At 37.6% G+C, this 22,940-nt stretch overlaps 1 protein-coding gene across 2 annotated transcripts; it reads left to right on the forward strand.

The window, feature by feature from the left end:
- The first annotated feature begins 3,640 nt into the window (after positions 1 to 3,640).
- slc43a3a (solute carrier family 43 member 3a) lies at positions 3,641 to 15,863 on the forward strand. Of its 2 annotated transcripts, XM_035947460.2 has the most exons (14): positions 3,641 to 3,826; positions 3,977 to 4,188; positions 4,868 to 5,242; positions 6,734 to 6,863; positions 8,523 to 8,569; positions 8,751 to 8,827; positions 8,969 to 9,061; positions 9,794 to 9,933; positions 10,033 to 10,160; positions 11,989 to 12,132; positions 12,234 to 12,341; positions 12,658 to 12,844; positions 15,219 to 15,342; positions 15,484 to 15,863. In XM_035947460.2, the coding sequence occupies exons 3-14, from the start codon at positions 5,050 to 5,052 to the stop codon at positions 15,601 to 15,603; spliced, it is 1,491 nt and encodes a 496-aa protein (XP_035803353.2). In that variant the 5' UTR covers positions 3,641 to 3,826; positions 3,977 to 4,188; positions 4,868 to 5,049; the 3' UTR covers positions 15,604 to 15,863. The 2 variants fall into 2 exon arrangements, with proteins under 2 accessions (XP_035803353.2, XP_023124452.2); XM_023268684.3 differs by lacking the exon at positions 3,977 to 4,188.
- The last annotated feature ends 7,077 nt before the right edge of the window (positions 15,864 to 22,940 follow it).

Genomic DNA, 22,940 nt, shown 5'->3' on the forward strand with positions numbered 1-22,940 from the left:
TAGTCACATTGACACATTTCTCTTGGTTTGTGCACATTTTAATCAGAGACTGTGTCTTTAAATGATGTAGTTTTTAATCAGAATACATAACTGTAAAGCGTGATTGCACTTTCATCGCCTTGGATCAACAACATTAGACTATGCTCTCGGGTACAAATAGCACAGTGGTGATAATGTAAACGACCATTTAAATATCACAATTAAAAAGTGAATGTAAGAAAAAATTGCAACACTGTGCACGACTGAAAGCAAATAAACTTACCAATTATGCAGTATTTGTTGTGTAACTGGTAAAAGTATAATTTTTTACTATATCTTCATTCATTTATTTCTTTATTTATTTATACTATATATTTACTATATCTATTTATATATATGTATGTATATGCATATATATATTTATTTTTTTATTGTGTGTTTTTATTTGTTTTTATGCTTTATTCTTACTATTTTGTTCTGGAACAGGTGCACAGTGCATTTCACTGCGCATTATAGTATGTATAATTGTGTTTGTGATGAATAAAGGTCTTGAATCTTGAATCTATATTTGCTCATGACTTAATCAGTAACTAATGTTTTTGTGATCCCTTATTTATTATGAAGGAAGTTATTGTAAAATAAAATTAAAAAAATCTTTTTGGACTGAGCCGAGCAGCTGGATGTTGGAAGGGGACAGGCACCCATACACTGGGGAGAAGACTCAGGTCTGTGGACAGTTCTAGATAAGCTGCGTGATTAGGAGTCACCTGAAATACCACCAGCTGCTGCGTCAGGTCTTTAGCCATTTGTCTGTCAATTCTGTGGTTGAGGGTTGTCTTATAGTAACCACATCAACATATACATACAATGAAACACTGCAGGTGAACAAGTGTCACTTTTTTTTTTTTTAGCTCTTTAAAGCTTCCTATGTTAGCTTTCCTATGTTATGTTCCTATGTCATGTTTCTCGTATGGTATGACTCCCATTCACTCCTGTTAAACCACTTCCAGCAATGTTACTGATGGCAAATATTTAGCTTAAATTAACTTTGGAAAGAGCCAGGAGAGCTGTTTGTCCCCTTGTCTGTGTCCAAAATTGTCATTAACTAGTACAGTGGTCCCTACCTTTTTTATCTGACACACCAACATAGGCTTGTTAGATGAACTCGTCAGCACCACCTCTTGAATGTATTCATTTAAATGCATTTTGAATAGGATGTTATTTAATCATATAAAACCAATGTCGGAATGTAACTCTTTCTATTTACTCAACTCTGTACCTAAGTATAATTTTGAGTCTTCTATTCCACTGCAGTTCAGAGGCAAATATTTTACTTTTTACTCCACTACGAGCCGTTGTTCCCCTGCTGTACGTTGCTCATTAAATAGCATTGTGAGAGTTGGAAATATGGCATCAGAACTTAGTGAAAATGTTGGCAAAGAAAGGCATTCTTAGCATCACATCATGGCAAGACTGAAGGTTTCTACGAGGGCAGTGCATGGAGCTCTAAAACACTTGATGGAAAATGGACCAGTTGCATCCAAATCACAATCAGTCCAACGAAAAGTGTGCAGAAGATCAGTATGTCAGGCTTTAGCTCGCCTAGAACTTGTGTCAGTAGAGCAAAATAGAGGCAAACAAATACTGAGATATTCTGAAATTGATGTACATTTAAGTTTTCCCTAAAGTTGTTAAACTGATATTGTCAGTTGTAATGAAAAGTTTATGTACCTTGTTCAAAGATAGAATGGATTAGGCTGGGACATAAAAGCAGCCCTGCTTGATCTGGAACTGCACCCGAACACAATACAAACAACATCTTTCTTTAAGTGTCTAAGAACATAAAATTATGAAAACTAGGCAGGTCGATATCAATATAAAATACCCTTTGGTGTCCTCATCAGAATCACTAAGTTATCATTAATATGTTACAAAAAATGAGAAGTTTAGGTGTTATTACAAATGTCCAGACACTGACACACAAATCAGTACAAGAATAGTTTTCTTAAAATGTCTTTCGCTAATTTTATACCATTTTCTTTGGTTGGGTCTGTCTGCTTTTGCTATGTCTAATAACTTCAAACAGTGTAATAAGACATTAAATGACACAAAATTTAAATGCTTTTTAAATGTTCTTATTATTCTTACCAAGCTCTTGGATAAAGCAAATCATTTTGACTTTTTCTTCTGTTTTTATAATTGTATTTAACATTTTTGTACACGTCCCTAAAATTGCCGTCCACCCTGCCATCATGAGGTACTGCAATTTTCCCTTTAAGAAACCAGTTGATGTAATCAGTGACATCAACACACCCAAATGGTGTGAACTAGTTCATCTGGCCAGGTCCACAGGAGGGCGTTTGCTGGTACTGTGATGGGCAGATACTACGCCTGAAGCCAGAACCACAAACACTGAACAGGTGTAACCATCTATTTGGTAGTCATCTATGTGGAAGACCAATTTACAGTGATGTAGAAGATTGATTCAAACCCAAGCAAACAAATATGCAAATGCCTTATACTTGAAGGAAGTGACTCCACTAGTCTGTCTAGACAGAAGACAATGAGAAAATGAGCTCACTTGTCTCTTTTCTTTCCTCAGGAGATTTATGGTCTTGATCATTACTTCAAGTTTTTGCTCATTGTTAATCTTGTTTTGAGTAAAACTAAACATGAAGCAGTGTGTGTTTAAGGCCATGACTTCATTTGTGATTGACAAGTCATTAGCATTCTGCTGTTAGACACAAGGAAGCTCTGTCGATTCTGTTTTTCACAATGTTCTGAAAATATTTTAGTGGTGATGCCAAAAGCTTCTGAATGTTCCTAATTTTGTTTTGCAATGTCCACTTTTATTCAGACAGCTCTTAATAAATCTACTAATGTCAACAGTTAACACATTTTTGTCCACCCTGTGATGCCACTGTCCACCCTGTCATTTTTCTTCTATGAAAATAAGCAAGTTATTGTCACAAGTTAGTAAAACATGTTCACATTTTCCTTACTGTTTGATAAGACAAGTCAATGCAACTAGCAAACATTCTTTGAAGACTCAAACTATTTAGTTACTTCATTATTTTCAAAAGACTTTTTTTTACCAACTAAAATGTATTATTGAGCAAGGGACAAAGGATCGTTCTGACAATGTACATTATATAATCACTATGTTAGAAACATTTATTTCTTCTCTTCTAACTTTGTCCTTGATAGGGTGGACATATTTTATGATTTGCTCATACTTTATCTGCTTGCAGTAAATTCATAACAAGCGTGGGAACTTGGCCAACATGTATTTACAACAGTCTAAGATCAACTTGATACAAGGGACATGAAATTGAGCGGAAAATTGTAACTTTTGGGGGGAGGAATCATGATGTCTCAGAGGCACTTTTTGGTGATATTGACCCAGACCTTTGTATGTTCATAACTTCAAATATTCATTCTCAGTGTTACACCTTGTTACACCATCTGGACATTCTGAGATGAACCAGGAAGAAAATCTGTCCAACAAAGAGCTGCCAGGAGCTGCAAAACTGAAAGAACAACATGCATTTCATTAGTAAGCTATTAACTGGTATTACAGTGTGATTGTGATGTATCGCCACGCGTCTGTCTGTTTGTCTGTCTGTCTGAGATTAGAACTGGATCTCATTACAGAGAGAGTGAGGCGCTCTGCGTCGGACGCTACGTCTCGGTGAAGGTGCATCACTGTCCTGCAGAGTCTCTGCACAGGAGCGCTGTAATGTTTGGTTCACCGGAGAATTACCGGATAAACATCGTTTCAAAAATGGTACATGGTATATCCTCGTAAGACTCGGCGAAATGATGCGCATTTTGTCACAGGACCGAGGTGAGTTTGCGCAACGCTGAGATGAGTTCATTCCTCGTCTGTACAAACTGTATTTTGGGTGTTCTACTAATATTATACTATATCAGATGTCCCTTTGTGTTGTATTTGATGGTAAAGTGGCGTTAAAACGTTTTACTGTCGCATTTTAAGGGTCTGATTTGAGGCGCCTTTGTGTCCACGATGTGCCATGTGCCATTACGCATAGATTAGATGGACTAATCTGGATTACCGTCAGCACCGCCTGGCGATAACTGCCGCACTGTCTGTCAAGTCTGCTGTCAGCATGTTGTACAGTGAGTTTAACACGAGGCTCAGGAGAAGATAAGGGACATTTTTAAGGAAAATCCACCTTGAAGTCAAATGTAAGGTATTTTATGCATGTAGCTGTTTCTATACTGCTGTGTCATATGCAATACCAATGAAGTAATGTGTAAGTAAAATTTAACTTGGCAGATGGAACTAGTCATAGAACTTCAATGTAAAATATCAGCTGTCAAACAGTTGCATTGTAAAAATAGTTCCCTCTGAAAATCAAACTAACATCTCTGTAGATATTTCAGCCAAGTGAGTATTTTAATGTTGGATGGTTCAACTGGGATCCAAGTGTGCACAGCAATCCCAGAGTAATCTCAATGCTGTCATCATGTCTTTGCAGCTCTTTGTAGTGGAATATGTTACATTACTCCCACCAGACTGGCATAGTGTCTCGCTGTGTTTAAACTGGACAATAAACTCACCAAGTAAGCACCAGCAGACAAAGTAACTACAGTAAGCTTGTGAGTTGGTGATCTCCCTTAAAGGTGTCTTTGGTGTTGACTCAGGTTCATCCTTATGCTATGAAACTCGTAAAATTGAACTTTTACGTAACCAGGCAGGCCACTATTAGCTTTCTTAGTCTTTGCTTGAATATATTTTTTAAAAAAAGTAATATAACAAACTAAAAACTGCCCAAGGCTGCAACATACTGAACTGTTTGAGCTTGAAATGAAAGAGAAGTGAATGTCCCCTTTACATGTGTTGTGTTTTTATTTTGTTTTTCAGTGAGGAAGACCCATGTTGCCCCCTGAATAAACTGAAGGGAGCACTAGAAAGTGAACCTGCTGAAAGAGAAATTACATAAACAGAAAACCAAAGAGTGCAAGAACAGCAAGTTTCTCGGAGAAGGAAACGCACACTGGAAGTTCTGTCTGACCTTTGGGTGACCTGGACAGACGAGGTGAATCATGCAGGGCTGCGAGGTTGGGACCAGGGTGCGCTACTGGCTGACTCTGGCCTCGGGGATGCTGGAGTGTCTGTGCTTTGCTGGTGTGGTGTTTGGTTACGCCTCTCTGGTGTTTGTGCTGAAGGAAGATGGATACTTTGGCGAGCTGTGCATCAACCACCCAAGTATTAACAGCAGCACCACGAACAACACAGGTGAGCATCTCTGGAGTTTAAGTTGGAGAGTTGATCAGTTCCTGAGTGGAACATCCAAGAACACCTGCAGGGCAAACCTCAGATGGATCCCATGCCTTAATTATAACTAGATTAAATGGTCTTGAAAACCCCAGCATAGAATTACCACTGATGGTACCACCGACTTATAAAAAGGTAAAGGATATGCAATGTTTACAATCCACTAAGACACATTTCTTTAGGCTGAAGCAACAAAGTGCAAATGAATTACATTATTTCTACCTACATTTGGGTAGAAAAACATCAGAATATATACCCTGGATACATTGTAAGCTAGTACGTCAGGTGGCTAGTGTGCACTATACACATAAAGCTAATAATAATAATAATAATAATATTTATATGGCACCTTTCAAAAACAAAATAACACAAGATGTCACAAGATAAAATAAACTGAAATCTTACAACAAACACCAGAAGTTAAGAATAGGCTATACAATAAAAGTGAGTCTAAAAAGGGATTTAATAGCCTGAATAGCAAATATCTGATCACCTCTGGTAACAAGTGTAGACTTTAGGAACTTCCTGGAGGCTCCATAACAGTGATAAAACACCTTAAAATCAATTCTAGAACTCAACGTTAACCAGTAAAAGGTATAGGATAATTTATTGCGGTAATATTGTCTCATTTCATGGTGAAAGGATGGTGGCATCATGTTAAAATAACTGCAGTGCTTGGATGTTTTACTTGCTGATACCAAAATAAAGCATGGATGAGCTTTTCCAAGTCTGCAGCAGAGAGAAATGATCTGATCTTGGTTAGTTGTCTCAGATAGGCAAGGCAACTCCACCACCAGAGTAGAAAAAGGTGAGCTACACGAGGCTAAATGAGGCAAACATATGTTTATTCTAAACTACGTCCACAATTGTCATTAGATAATTGGTCGAACAAGGTTTCAAACCTATTGGATGAAAAATCCATGAGTGACAGTTGCCATAGGAAGCTTCTGCACCATTTTGGTCACCTGAGCACCGCAAGACAACTCAGTCATAAAATAGCATCTAGTCTTCGGGCCTCTTTACAAACATTATTTGAAGGAACCAGAATATAGCAGAGACTTTGTATGGTGCACATGCTGAGACCAGTGGGGTAATTATGACAATTCTTAGATACCCAATTTATTGCCTTAATTTCAGCAAGGCAAAGCTTGATATTAAAGACATTGGTGGAACCTACAGCTACATGCTGCAGTGGAAATTAGTGCTATATCTGGATTGTTATATTGTTGCATTCCGTTGCCAGAAATATCCAGCTGTCCTTGAATTTTTGTTGTATTGTAATGAATACTACTGTACTGCACATGTAAAGGAGCAACATGTAACTTGGAAAAACTGTCTGGTTTTGAGGTTTTGGCTGTTGTGTACCGCTGCTATATGGACCACGATGTGTAACTTTACACACCTGCTCATTATCCCATAAGGTTTCCATCTGTATGTCTCTGTTTCTTACAGACTGTAGTAGGCAGGATGAGCAGTTTTCACTGGTCTTCACCATTGCCTCGTTCCTCAACAACTTCCTGAATCTCATCAATGGCTTCCTGTTTGATCGCTTTGGCACCATGGTGACGAGGCTGCTGGCAATGTAACTTATTTTTCTTTCATGACCCCCCCCAAAAAAAGACTTTACACACTGTAAAAAATCTATGTTTTAACAGTTTTTAATTTCTTTTTTTGACAATTTACTTTCATTTTTATAGATTAAAGGTTAAATTACAGATAATAATTAATAAATCCACAGAAGAACTATTATTATGCATGATAACCCCACAAAAAAACTGGTAAAACCTGTAAATAATGTCTACATGAAAAATCAGTATTTTTGCAAATGGTAATTTATTCTTTTACATTTGACTGTAAAATTATGGTCACATTAAGTTTTTTGCTTTATTAACCAGCATAAAAGATCATGTTACAGTTATTCGCCACTATTTGAAATTTAAAAATATTTATTTATGTTAAAGACTGAACATTTTTTTCTTTTTATTATATATTTTATATATACATTTTACTTTTTTTTTACATTTTAATATATTGCAGACAATTACTATGAAAATCATTGAGAAAAAAACATGTTGACTGAAAAATCGATCAATAAATAAAGAAAAAAATAATAAATAGTGTGCACATCAAAAATCTGTATTTTTAGAAATGGTCATTTGTTCTTTTATTATGTGTAATTATAAAATTATGCATTTTTTTGTATCAAAATCACCTGAAACTGTCATTAATTTACAGATATTTGCTGTTTTTTTTTTTTTTTAACATTACAGCTTTCAACAATTTTTAATGTATTATTTTTCTGGCACCCTTGCTGTCTAATTTTCGCAGTTGTGTTTTTTTTATTGTTTTTTTGTTTTGTTTTGTTTTTTTTTTTTAAACTTTTTTTTTTATCTTGCGGTGCAGGCTTCACTAAAAGACCCTTAATGTTCAATTTTTTTAGGAATCAACTAACAACCCAGTGCTGAGTTAGTTACCAAGAGACTTTAGTCAGACTTTAGTATAATGAGACAAATGCTTAAGAACAAAAAAGGCATTATTTCATCCCTTAATATGCTTCAGAGAAAGTAGGAAATCAGCAATCTGAAATAAGTTATCACTAAAGCTTAAGTTTGTATTTCAGTTTGTGGTTCGGCTGTTTCTACAGTTTACAGTTCTAGAGATAAACGTAGGGAGTGTCTGACTGAGGCAGATATTAAACCAAAGTAGAGTCCATCTCATTTGTTCCCAGACTGTGTTTTTGTGTCAGTAGTAAAACTTTATATTTACTGTGAATCTTTCTGACCTGAGAGGCTCAGTTCAGTCACAGGATGGATAGAAACACCGTTTGTCGTAAACCAAGCCCTTTGACCCAAGACTTTCTGTCAATATATGACAAATTTGACGAAAAACACAGTGTTGGAAAACACCAAATAGTTTAAATGTGCCTCATTTTACCTTGAAATTACACACAGTATTGTAGTTGCTTGTTCTCTTGTGTTTTTTCTGCTCAAAGGATTTCAGAGGAAAGTTGATTTTTGGAGCCTTTGGTTACATATCGACAATTTAACTTACTTATTTATTGCAGTGCAGGGGGATGCATATCTTAAGATGATGTGATTCAGGTTATAAAGTTCAAGAAGTCAAATATGGACAACACTCTGGCAGAAACTAGTTTAAATCATTAAAGGATAAACCAACCTCCTTAACTATTAAATGCAAGACGGTAAATACAAGAATTGAATGAAGGTTTTTCTCTCTCCAGATCCTGTTACACAACTGGAACCCTTCTTGTGGCCTTTTCCAGTGCAGGTAGGTACATAGATCTTAACTGCTGAAGACTGGGAGACACAAGTTCCGCACTTCAAGTTCAACTGTACATCAGTGGATAAACAGTTTCCATTGTAATCAGGCACTAAACAAGTTTACTATCATGTCATAATTACCTGATGACGTGAATAATTTCAAAAGTTTTTTTTCTACTGTCCTGTAGCTTCCGCTCTGCTGCTTTTCCCTGCCTTGTCCTGCATTGCTGTTGGAGGACTAGTGCTCCTTCTAACGAACATGCAGGTGAACACTCCACAGTATTCCTGTATAAATGTTTAGCATCGGAACATCCTAGGCAGTGTGTCCTAAACAGAAATATATTTGAAACATGCTGAAATAACGCATATAATTTGCACTGATGAGCTGTCCTTGTGTGTTGCTAAGGTGGGCAACCTCTTTGCTGCACATCGTTTCACCATCATCACCCTCTACAACGGTGCCTTCGACTCCTCCTCAGCTGTGTTTCTCATCGTCAAGGTAAAACAGTGAAGCTGTGTCAGTGGAGTCCCTATAATGAAAAAATGACAGCTAAAGTTTTCACATTTGGAGGTGCAGGACTTTATTTTACAGTGAAAAATGATCCTACAGTGAAGAAAAATGTGAGCAAAAAACACCCAGAAACCAGGACTCAGAGGGATTAGTGCAAATTCCAGTTCTAAACACATCTCAACAGTAATGAAAGCAAACATAGTGAACGGGACCTCAAATTGGAGTCAAGGTAAAGGCTCTGATTGCTTTTGGAAACAAGAGATTGACAGCTTTGTCATTATGGGTTACTGAGTGTGGATTAATTGAAAGACTGCAGTTTTATCCTTTTGAAATGAAATCTATAACATGATAAAATGTGGAAAAAGCAAAGAAATCTGAATGCTCTCTGAAGCAACTGTATATTCTGGCAGAATTAGAATTTATTAGTTGAATACAGACTGATGATGGCATTCCTGGATATATGGACTACACAGTCAAATTTGAATGATTTCTATGTCAATGAAAATCCATTTTTTGTTGTTTTTTTGCCGTGTCTTCTCTGAAGTTCAGGAAGTAATTCCTCTGATCAAAAAACATTTTGAATCTGACCCAGTTTAACTTGTAGTTTGAGATGCTATTGACACAGACATATATTTAATTTGATCATGTACATTAACGTTACATAAACTGCTCTTACCTCCTTTCTCTGGGTTTAATCACAGTTTTCCTTTTCTTTTCCAGGTTCTGTACGAGCAGGGAATCTCTCTTCGCTCTTCCTTCCTCTTCTTGTCCATCTCTAGCGTCATTCATGTATTAAGAACTTTCCTGCTCATGCCGAGAACCCACATCCCTTATCTTCTGCCTCAGTGCTACACCTATGGGTAAGAATCTTACATAAACTCTGAAGCAGCTGTTTTCCTTTAGGTCATACGTATAATCATGGTAGATAAAACATTACATGCACTTTTTGTGATGCCCAGAGTGCACTGTGGAAAAGCCAACACTTACAACGTGGAGCAGGTTGAGAAGCTGGGAGCTGGAGCTATGATGGTTTCACAGGAGACACCGACACCTGAGGACAGCACAGAGACCAAAGACACAGAAAAAGGCACTGATTGTTTGCAGCATTTTAAGATTTAAGGTGTCAGGTGCAGCGAATGCGGTGAAATATGACAGTTAAAGCCTAAAATTTCCTCTTCTTATTTGCTTATGCAGGAAAAGAGAGAGAAAATCAATGCCAACAGTATTTTCTTCCTTACTCTTTGTTTTCTACTCCACTAAAGACACACTGTACATTGATGGGCAGTCTAATTTAAAGGTCAGGATAATCAGTTGTTAAAAAACTTTAATCTGGATCACAGTGATCCAGATTTGTAATTCCCACACTCTGCTATCCAGGACCAGGTAATCCATCTTACATTCATGCCAGTTTCTCAAAGCAGCACTGGATTGGATATAAACTTTTCCCAAACCTGGATTATCAAAGCTCTAAATGGAAATGCAAAAAACACTGTAGTTTACTAGTAATGTAAAGAACAACGGGCAAAAAAGCCAACATGGGGTTGATTTTAGGGTTTTTAACAGTACAATAAATCAATACGCCCAAACTCTTCTATTCTTTATTTCTTTTAAACATTCAAACCTCTCATCTGACTCACAATAAGTACAAACAAATTCATTGTGGATATTTTGAACATGTTTTAAATCATAAAAAGGCCAAATGTTCAATCGTTATTGAAGTAAAGAAAGTGAAGAGTTTCCTCAAAACCCATAGTGGCACATTATTTAGAACTTTTTGCCAGAATTACACCAATGATTCAAGCCAGATACTGTATAAACATAAAGAAGTGTCTGCTTTTCAGCTGTAAAGTTTCATTATTATTTTGTGGCCCCTGAATTACTCTATGCTGAGTTCTATCAGAAAAAATAAGCAAATCTAAACTTAAAATTGTGATATTTCATCAAAGTCACATTTTGTAAAGTAGTGTAAAGGCACAGTGATTTGTGATTGTGTCCTTGCAACTGATATAGAATGGTGGTTAACAGTAAAACATATTATTTTTGTTTGATATGGGAACAATTTTGTAACTTTCCTTCACTGAAAGGGGCAGTAGATGGTGCAGTGTCTACGTTATTTACTTATTCACTGTAACAGTAAAGCAAAGTTCAAAATATAAATACATGTATATATAATACAGAAGACAGATGGTTTTAAGTTTAATTACATTTTGGTCCTGAAATTGGGCCTGAGTCTGTCCTGCTGCCTGGATCACAAGGCTTCTTTTGAAAAAAGGTTATCAGACCTGATTTGATGTAGTCTGACTGCTGAAATCTGATCAGATTACTTTTGATCAGTGAGGCCTATCCTTATTAAGTTGTGAAGCTCTGTGAGCTGCATTTACTTTACAACTGGTGTTATACACTTAAAGTTTTATTATTATTTTCTGTTGATGTTGGGCCACAGATTATAGAAGCCTATTAAGGCACTAAATGACTTTTGTATTTTTGGGTACAATTATTTTTGGTACAATTATTTGAATGATTATTCAGTTATCAAAATAATAGATTTTTTTGTCAGCTTGCTTGAATGGAATCATTTAATTTGCTCTATTTTGGTCTGTAAAATATTTTTTATAAGGTCTTGACTTACTATGCAAAGTGTCTTAGATGACTTAGGTTGTGAATTGGCACTGCATAAATAAAACTGAACTGCAGTGAATTAATCTACTAATAACTGCAGCTCTAATTGACATTTTCAGCTTGTTTAAAAAAGACACAGTAGCTATGATTAACCTTTCAGCTGGCATTGAGATAATGGACGATTTGTAATGAAGCAATGAGTTATTCCTTTACAAAAACAGAGGAAAAGTTGCTTAAAATATCACTGGTGGATCAAAAGAGTCATGCTGTGTGAATTTTCGTGTCCATGTGCTCAGTGACGAGTTTCTGGAGCTGTGTCTTGTCCTGGTTCTTCCTGTGGCACCTGCTCTGGTTGTCCATAATGCAGCTGAGACACTATCTGTTCATCGGGACGCTCAACCCCAAACTCAACCGGCTGGCCGATAGTGACCCCCAGCTGGGTAACACACCGCAGACACTGAGCCTCTTTATCGCGTATATTAACTGCCTGTGACACCACTACACTCTCATTCTATTTTTTTTCTCCATGTCTCTCCCTTAGTAAGTCAGTACACCAATGCTTTCGCCGTGACCCAGCTGTTTGGGGTTCTGTGTGCTCCCTGGAACGGACTCATCATGGACAGACACAAGGGGAAACCTCTGGCTGCTGGTAAATCACCGACTGCTGTTAAGTAGTTTGCATGTCTGCAGCAAATCAACTCCCCTCACTCCTTGATGGATGGATGGATGGATGGATGGATGGATGGATGGATAGATGGATAGATGGATAGATAGATAGATAGATAGATAGATAGACAGACAGACAGACAGACAGACAGACAGACAGACAGACAGACAGACAGACAGATAGATACATAGATTTACATAGCAGCTTACATACAACAACATAAATAACAAAAAGACAGAATTTAAAAATCTATAGAAATACTAAATATAATTCTTTTTATTTACTCCTCCTGCTGCAGGAGAAACCGAGCAGGAGGCCGACCTGCGCTCTTCCTGCCTGTCTCTGTTCCTGACGTCGCTGCAGTGCCTCCTCTTTTCTGTTTGCGCCTCCATCCCTGTCCTCCCGCTGCAGTACCTCACCTTCATCCTGCAGGTCCTCAATCGCTCCTTCCTCTACGGGGGGAACGCAGCCTTCATCAGCATCGCGTGAGTCACAGACAAAAGAGGAAAAGTTTGTACATTAGGGAAAATTTTAGCTACTCTGAGTGTATAAAATTTTATGTTGTTTTGAACTTCTACATTTTAGAAAGAGAGTAATATTGGCCTCTACTCCACTATATTTCATACATACACTCACCGGTCACTTTATTAGATACTTCTGTTCAATTGCTTGTTAACACAAATAGCTAATCACATGGTCACAACTCAATGTATTTAGGCATGTAGACAAGGTCAAGACAACTTTCTGAAGTTCAAACTGAGCATCAGAATGGGGAGGAAAGGGGATTTAAATTACTTTGAACGTGGCATGGTTGTTGGTGCCAGACGGGCTGGTGTGAGTACTTCAGAAACTGCTGATCTATTGGGATTTTCACGCACAACCATCTCTAGGGTTTACAGATAATGGTCTGAAAAAGAGAAAATATCCAGTGAGTGGCAGCTGTGGGGACAAAAATGCCTTGTTGATGTGAGAGGTCAGAGGAGAATGGGCAGACTGGTTGGAGATGATAGAGAGGCAACAGTAACTCAAATAACCACTCGTTACAACGAAGGAATGCAGAATACCATCTCTGAACGCACAACACATCGAACCTTGAAGAAGATGGGTTACAGCAGCAGAAGACCACACCAGGGTAAGAACTGGAAACTGAGACTACAATTCGCACAGACTCACCAAAATTAGACAATAGAAGACTGGAAAAATGTTGCCTGGTCTGATGGTCTGAATTTTATTCTAAACAACATGAAAGCATGGATCTACCCTGCATTGTGTCAATGGTTCAGGCTGGTGGTGGTGTAATGGTGTGGGGGATATTTTCTTGGCACACTCTGGGCCCCTTAGTACCAACTGAGCATGGTTTAAACACCACAGCCTACCTGAGTACTGTTGCTAACCATGTCCATCCCTTTATGAGCACAGTGTACCATCTTCTGATGGCGACTTCTAGCAGAATAATGCACCGTGTCACAGAGCTCAAATCATCTCAAACTGGTTTCCTGAACATGACAATGAGTTCACTGTACTCAAATGGCCTCCACAGTCACCAGATCTCAATCCATGAATAGAGCACCGTTGGGATGTGTTGGAATGGGAGACTGGCATCATGGATGTGCAGCCGATAAATCTGCAGCAACTGTATGATGCTATAGTGTCAATATTGACCAAAATCTCTGAGGAATGTTTCCAACACTGTTGAAAGTACGCCATGAAGAATTGAGGCAGTTCTGAAGGCAAAGGGGGTTCAACCTTTTAATAGCAAGGTGTACCTAATAAAGTGGTCAGTGAGTGCATACTAGTCACTGGTTACTTCACAAGCTTTTAAACCGAGAAAAACATGATGAGTTTACACAACATACTGTTGAAATGTAAACCAATGGTTGACTTACAAGGAAAAAGGAGGAAAAATTAACACACATTTTGTCAAAAATCACTAGATTTATTGTTTCAGTTTGGAACAGGTGCACAATGCATTTCACTGCGCATTATGCTATGTATAATTGTGTTTGTGATCAATAAAGGTCTTGAATCTTCTTCTCCCATTAATCATTCCACAACCCATTTTGACAGATATGGGGCTGGTTTCATTGAGACAAGTTCTATTTGTCTATATTTGTTCTTGGAGTAGTCTAACGCAAGCTTTAAAAAAATAAAGACTGACTTACTTAAAAACTTACCCATGTTAGCCTCAGCTCTCTAGTGTGACCTGTGTTTCCATGGTAACACATTTGCGAGCAAAAAGATGGAAAATATGGCTTGTGTTTGCTGATAATATTGTCAAACAAATAAGAGAATGAAAGAAAACTGTGGTCTTCATTTGTTTCAGGATGTTTTAGTGTTGTTGCATTCTTTTCTGAATTTTATCAGTAAAATATCCTTGAAACTAAACAATTCTTCAAGGAAGCAGAAGTTTTTCTCTGTCTCTGTGTAGATTATCAGTCACCAGGCCACTGTTTTACCTTGTGGAATGTCCTTGAGAATCCATAACAGTCCAGTTTCTTTTTACTGAAGCACCAGGAAGTACTTCCTTGTTTAGTCAGGAATGTTTTCAAAAGTTCTAATTTACCAAAAAATCATAGCCAATTAGTTGAAAAAAAAACTATTAATATTCATAGTTTATTATTAAAAAGTTTCAAGCTAATCAGATATGCAACAACTCTACTGTGTGGCATTATGGGAAGTGTAGGAGCCATTAAGACTGCTCAGGACTAAATGTCAAAACTTCTTTGATGCTGCTGCAGACAAAAAGAAAAAATTCTCACAAGCCTTGCATGTTTAAGTTTCACTCGGTGTTCAGTCACTGCAGGGTTTCTTCTCACCAGACACTTTATTAAGAGCTTTTTATCTCATTTTGTCTCTCAGTTTTCCATCCTGTCACTTTGGGAAGCTTTACGGTCTGGTGATGTCTCTCTCGGCTATCATCTCCCTGCTGCAATATCCCTGTTTCGCCCTGGTCGAAGGAGCTCTGGATGGAAACCACTTTTATGTAAGTGCTCCATAAAGTTTAGGAAAGAAATGAAGCGACGGGTGAATATAGAAACCTTGAGAAGGACACATTTAATCAGAGTGTATGAATCCTCGTTACTCTGCTGATATCAGATAAATGAAAGCTGTGGATCTGTTCCAGGTGGACATCGCTCTCACTCTCCTCACTCTGCTGGTCTTTATTCATCCCGTCTACATCTTCATCCACTGCAGGAAAGAAGCCAGCAGGAGGAAGAACAACACTCAGGCCAGTCACCCATGACTCCAGAACGAAAACTACAGAGACTTTGTTCACGCAAAAGTTTTAGTTTGCATCACATGATTAGTTTTACATTTCATTTCATCTATTTCATTTTACATTTAATTTGAAATTCTGTTCAAACTGTTAATCTTCATTGTTTTTAACTAGAAACTACAAAGGACAATGTATTTTTAAAAATGTTTTTACCAGGGCTGGGACTTTAACACGTTAATTATGATTAATTAAAATAAGGCGTTAAAAAAATAACGCATTTAATCACACCTTTCTCAGTTGCCTAATTTCCGGCCTGATGCACATTTCAGTCTGGTGGGTGGCATTAAACAAACAAACACACACACACACACACACACACACACACACACACACACACACACACACACACACACACACACACACACACAAACACACAAACACACAAACACACACACACACACACACACAAACACAAACCCGTGGCGTGCCTCGACTCACCCCGCCCCATCTCATAACATGAACACGAGGAGCGGACACGCATGTGCCAGCCGCTGCACAGCCCATATAGACTGTAGCCACCAACCAGGTAACACAGAAATGAATCCAGTGTGCTGTTCATAAGCCTCAGTTGCCAATTCACACGGCGCATTTATTTGTCTCTGTTGTGAAGTAGCCTGTCTCATGCAGCGCTAAACAATTAGCCAACGGCCTGTCTGCTTAACAAGCTGGACGACCCATAATAATAATCAATTAATCGACATAATGTGACGTGATGACCTCACAACCAATGTTATTTGGTGAATTGGTACAGCATATGATCAGTATACTATAACTGAATATTTAGTTTGTGTAGGTTTACTATTAGCCTACATTAGGTAGAGGCAACACTTGCTGTGACTTATTTGCTAAATGACAAAAAGAAAAAGTAGCTTTCTGCCTTGTTGTAGCCTAATGTCCATCTCTTTTACTTTACCAAATGTTATGGTACAATGTTTTATTGACCCTTTGTGTGTTAAGATGTTCAAATGAATGCCGTTACAGAAAATGTGTTCCTGATTTTTTTTATTTTTTCAGATCTCACACTGTTACATTAAGGCAACCAGTGGTTCTACATGCCACACAAAGTGCCCTTTCTTTTCCACTAAGCACCTGCCCACCAAAATGTCTGTGCATGCCACTGATGGAAAACACACAAAGAAATGCATATGATGCAGCTTTTAAGTTTAACCCTCGTCGTCCTGCGGGTCAAAATTGACTCGTTTTAAAGTTTGAAAATGTGGAGAAAAAAAAAGAATATTTTCAAAGTGAAACTTATGATGTCCACATTTTCAACATTTTTGGGAAATCTTTAAACATTTTTTGGTGGAAAAACAGAAATGTTAAAAATGTTTAAGAACATTCACATAAAAATCAACCAAAATCCAGCGAATTTCGCTGGATATTACAAGTTTTACTGACATGTATGGAATCACTTTAGATATTTTTAAGATTTTGTTGGAAGGTTTTTACAATTTTTTGAAAATATTTACAAGAATTTTCTTGCCAAATTTGGGGGATTTTTTATTTATTTATTTTTTTAAACAAAACTTTTAAGGGAAAGTGATTAAACCTGAGCTCGTATACGTTAGCTGCGGGACAATAGATGAAAAAAAATGAGCTCTTATACATTAGCTGGGGTACAATGCACAATGCAAAAAATGAGCTCTTAAACATTAGCGGTGATATAACAGATGCAAAAACTGAGCTCTTCAATATTAGCTGTGGTACAACGGATGCAAAAAATGAGCTCATATACATAAGCTGCGGTACAATACACGACGCAAAAAATGAGCTCATATACATTAGCTGCGGTACAATACACAATGCAAAAAATGAGCTCAAACATTAGCTGTGATACAACAGATGCAAAAACTGAGCTCTTCAATATTAGCTGCGGTACAACAGATAAAAAAAATGAGCTCGTATACATTACCTGGGGTACAATACATCGTCTCCCTGCACAGCTTTCAACTTGGCTGGAACACGTTGGCTGGAACACTTTGGCTGGAACACCTGGGCTGGAACACCTGGGCTGGAACACACTTGACATGAGTAGTACATTAGCTTTAACACATTAGCTGTAACATATTAGACCTAATACATTAGCTGCGGTACAACAGATACAAAAAATGAGCTCGTATACATTAGCTAGGGTACAATACAAAATGCAAAAAACGAGCTCGTATACATTAGCTGGGGTACAATACACAATGCAAAAACTGAGCTCTTAAATATTAGCTGGGGTACAAGAGATTCAAAAAATGAGCTCCTATACATTAGCTGGGGTACAATACACAATGCAAAAAATGAGCTCGTGTACATTAGCTGGGGTACAATAGACAATGAAAAAACTGAGCTCTTAAATATTAGCTGCGGTTCAAAAGATTCAAAAAATGAGCTCGTATACATTAGCTGGGGTACAATACACAATGCAAAAACGGAGCTCTTAAATATTAGCTGTGGTACAACAGATTCAAAAAATGAGCTCGTATACATTAGCTGCGGTACAATACACAATGCAAAAAATGAGCTCTTATACATTAGCTGGGGTACAATACACAATGCAAAAAATGAGCTCTTAAACATTAGCTGTGATACAACACATGCAAAAACTGTGCTTTTAAATATTAGCTGCGGTATACAAAAAATGAGCTCGTATACATTAGCTGGGGTACAATACACAATGCAAAAAATGAGCTCGTATACATTAGCTGGGGTACAATACATCCTCTCCCTGCACAGCTTTCAACTTGGCTGGAACACGTTGGCTGGAACACGTTGGCTGGAACACGTTGGCTGGAACACGTTGGCTGGAACACGTTGGCTGGAACACGTTGGCTGGAACACCTGGGCTGGAACACATTGGACATTAGTACATTAGCGTTAACACATTAGCTGTAACACATTAGACCTAATACATTAGCTGCGGTACAACAGATTCAAAAAATGAGCTCGTATACATTAGCTGGGGTACAATACACAATGCAAAAAATGAGCTCTTAAACATTAGCTGTGATACAACAGATACAAAAAATGAGCTCGTATACATTAGCTGGGGGACAATACACAATGGAAAAACGGAGCTCTTAAATATTAGCTGCGGTACAACAGATTCAAAAAATGAGCTTGTATACATTAGCTACGGTTCAACACACTATGCAAAAAATGAACTCATACATTAGCTGGGGTACAATACACTATGCAAAAAATGAGCTCTTAAAAATTAGCTGGGGTACAATACACAATGCAAAAACGGAGCTCTCAAATAGTAGCTGCGGTACAACAGATTCAAAAAATAAGCTCGTATACATTAGCTGCGGTTCAATACAATGCAAAAAATGAGCTCTTATACATTAGCTGGGGTACAATACACAATGCAAAAAATGAGCTCTCAAACATTACCTGGGGTACAATACACAATGCAAAAACTGAGCTCTTAAATATTATCTGCGGTACAACAGATTCAAAAAATGAGCTCGTATACATTAGTTGCGGTACAATACACAATGCAGAAAATGACCTCTTATACATTAGCTGGGGTACAATACACAATGCAAAAAATGAGCTCTTAAACATTAGTTGTGATAAAACATGCAAAAACGGAGCTCTTAAATATTAGCTGTGGTATAGAAAAAATGAGCTCGTATACATTAGCTAGGGTACAATACACAATGCAAAAAATGAGCTGTCAAACATTAGCTGGGGTACAATGCACAATGCAAAAACTGAGCTCTTAAATGTTAGCTGGGGTACAACAGGTTAAAAAAATGAGCTCGTATACATTAGCTGCGGTTCAATACCCTGCAAAAAAGGAGCTCGTATACATTAGCTGGGCTACAATACACAATGCAAAATCCGAGCTCTTAAATATTAGCTGCGGTACAACAGATTCAAAAAATGAGCTCGTATACATTAGCTGGGGTACAATACACAATGCAAAGAATGAGCTCTTAAACATTAGCTGTGATACAACAGATGCAAAAACTGAGCTCTTAAATATGAGCTGCGGTACAACAGATTCAAAAAATGAGCTTGTATACATTAGCTGGGGTACAATACACAATGCAAAGAATGAGCTCTTAAACAGTAGCTGTGATACAACAGATGCAAAAACTGAGCTCTTAAATATTAGCTGCGGTATACAAAAAATGAGCTCATGTACATTAGCTGGGGTACAATACACAATGGAAAAACGGAGCTCTTAAATATTAGCTGCGGTACAACAGATTCAAAAAATGAGCTCGTATATATTAGCTGCGGTTCAACACACTATGCAAAAAATGAACTCATACATTAGTTGGGGTACAATACACAATGCAAAAAATGAGCTCTTAAAAATTAGCTGGGGTACAATACACAATGCAAAAACGGAGCTCTTAAATAGTAGCTGCGGTACAACAGATTCAACAAATGACCTCGTATACATTAGCTGGGGTACAATACACAATGCAAAAAATGAGCTCGTATACATTAGCTGGGGTACAATATACAATGCAAAAACTGAGCTCTTAAATATTAGCTGCGGTACAACAGATTCAAAAAATGAGCTTGTATACATTAGCTGGGGTACAATACACAATGCAAAAACGGAGCTCTTAAATATTAACTGCGGTACAACAGATTCAAAAAATGAGCTCGTATACATTAGCTGGGGTACAATACACAATGCAAAAAATGAGCTCAAACATTAGCTGTGATACAACACATGCAAAAACTGAGCTTGTAAATATTAGCTGCGGTATACAAAAAATGAGCTTGTATACATTAACTGGGGTACAATACACAATGCAAAAAATGAGCTCGTATACATTACCTGGGGTATAATACATCCTCTACCTGCACAGCTTTCAACTTGGCTGGAACACTTTGGCTGGAACACCTGGGCTGGAACACCTGGGCTGGAACACACTTGACATGAGTAGTACATTAGCTTTAACACATTAGCTGTAACACATTAGACCTAATACATTAGCTGCGGTACAACAGATACAAAAAATGAGCTCGTATACATTAGCTGGGGTACAATACACAATGCAAAAAATGAGCTCGTATACATTAGCTGCGGTACAATACACAATGCAAAAAATGAACTCATACATTAGCTGGGGTACAATACACAATGCAAAAAATGAGCTCTTAAACATTAGCTGGGGTACAATACACAATGCAAAAACTGAGCTCTTAAATATTAGCTGCGGTACAATACACAATGAAAAAAATGAGCTCGTATACATTAGCTGGGGTACAATACACAATGAAAAAAATGAGCTCGTATACATTAGCTGGGGTACAATACACAATGCAAAAAACGAGCTCGTATACATTAGCTGGGGTACAATACACAATGCAAAAAATGAGCTCATATACATTAGCTGGACTACAATAGACAATGCAAAAACTGAGCTGTTAAATATTAGCTGCGGTTCAACAGATACAAAAAATGAGCTCGTATACATTAGCTGGGGTACAATACACAATGTAAAGAATGAGCTCTTAAACATTAGCTGTGATACAACAGATACAAAAAATGAGCTCTTATACATTAGCTGGGGGACAATACACAATGGAAAAACGGAGCTCTTAAATATTGGCTGTGGTACAACAGATTCAAAAAATGAGCTTGTATACATTAGCTACGGTTCAACACACTATGCAAAAAATGAGCTCTTATACATTAGCTGGGGTACAATACACAATGCAAAAGATGAGCTCTTAAACATTAGCTGTGATACAACACATTGAAAAACTGAGCTTGTAAATATTAGCTGCGGTATACAAAAAATGAGCTTGTATACATTAGCTGGGGTACAATACACAATGCAAAAAATGAGCTCGTATACATTAGCTAGGGTACAATACACAATGCAAAAACTGAGCTCTTAAATATTAGCTGCGGTACAACAGATTCAAAAAATGAGCTCGCATACATTAGCCGCGGTACAATACACAATGCAAAAAATGAGTTCTTAAACATTAGCTGTGATAAAACAGATGCAAAAACTGAGCTCTTAAATATTAGCTGTGGTATAGAAAAAATGAGCCCGTATACATTAGCTGGGGTACAATGCACAATGCAAAAAGTGAGCTCTTATATTTTAGCTGCGGTAAAACAGATTCAAAAAATGAGCTCATATACATTAGCTGGGGTACAATACACAATGCAAAAACTGAGCTCTTAAATATTAGCTGCGGTACAACAGATTCAAAAAATGAGCTCGTATACATTACCTGCGGTACAACACACAATGTAAAAAATGAGCTCTTGAACATTAGCTGGGGTACAATACACAATGCAAAAACGGAGCTCTTAAATATTAGCTGCGGTACAACAGATTCAAAAAATGAGCTCGTATACATTAGCTGCGGTGCAATACACAATGCAAAAAATGAGCTCTTATACATTAGCTGGGGTACAATACACAATGCAAAAGATGAGCTCTTAAACATTAGCTGTGATACAACACATTCAAAAACAGCTTGTAAATATTAGCTGCGGTATACAAAAAATGAGCTCATATACATTAGCTGGGGTACAATACACAATGCAAAAACCGAGCTCTTAAATATTAGCTGCGGTATACAAAAAATGAGCTCATATACATTAGCTGGGGTACAATACACAATGCAAAGAATGAGCTCTTAAACATTAGCTGTGATACAACAGATGCAAAAACTGAGCTCTTAAATATTAGCTGCAGTACCACAGATTCAAAAAATGAGCGCGTATACATTAGCTGGGGTACAATACACAATGCAAAAAATGAGCTCAAACATTAGCTGTGATAAAACAGATGCAAAAACTGAGCTCTTAAATATTAGCTGTGATATACAAAAAATGAGCTCGTATACATTAGCTGGGGTATAATGCACAATGCAAAAAATGAGCTCTTATACATTAGCTGGGGTATAATGCACAATGCAAAAAGTGAGCTCTTCAATATTAGCTGCGGTACAACAGATACAAAAAATGAGCTCGTATACATTAGCTGGGGTACAATACACACTGTAAAAAATGAGCTCTTATACCTTAGCTGGGGTACAATACATCCTCTCCCTGCACAGCTTTCAACTTGGGTGTAACACGTTGGCTGGAACACGTTGGCTGGAACACGTTGGCTGGAACACGTTGGCTGGAACACGTTGGCTGGAACACCTGGGCTGGAACACCTGGGCTGGAACACCTGGGCTGGAACACCTGGGCTGGAACACACTTGACATGAGTAGTACATTAGCTTTAACACATTAGCTGTAACACATTAGACCTAATACATTAGCTGCGGTACAACAGATACAAAAAATGAGCTCGTATACATTAGCCAGAGTAA

This window comes from Amphiprion ocellaris, chromosome 4 (genome assembly GCF_022539595.1).
Source record: "Amphiprion ocellaris isolate individual 3 ecotype Okinawa chromosome 4, ASM2253959v1, whole genome shotgun sequence".
Taxonomy (NCBI): Eukaryota; Metazoa; Chordata; class Actinopteri; family Pomacentridae; genus Amphiprion; species Amphiprion ocellaris.

Excerpts from the sequence above, each read along its gene's own strand:
- slc43a3a (XM_035947460.2), top strand. The coding sequence starts at position 5,050 with ATGCAGGGCTGCGAGGTTGGGACCAGGGTGCGCTACTGGCTGACTCTG. Across the intron at positions 5,243-6,733 it reads CAGCACCACGAACAACACAG|ACTGTAGTAGGCAGGATGAG; the intron begins GTGAGCATCTCT and ends TGTTTCTTACAG. Across the intron at positions 9,062-9,793 it reads CTGTGTTTCTCATCGTCAAG|GTTCTGTACGAGCAGGGAAT; the intron begins GTAAAACAGTGA and ends TTTCTTTTCCAG.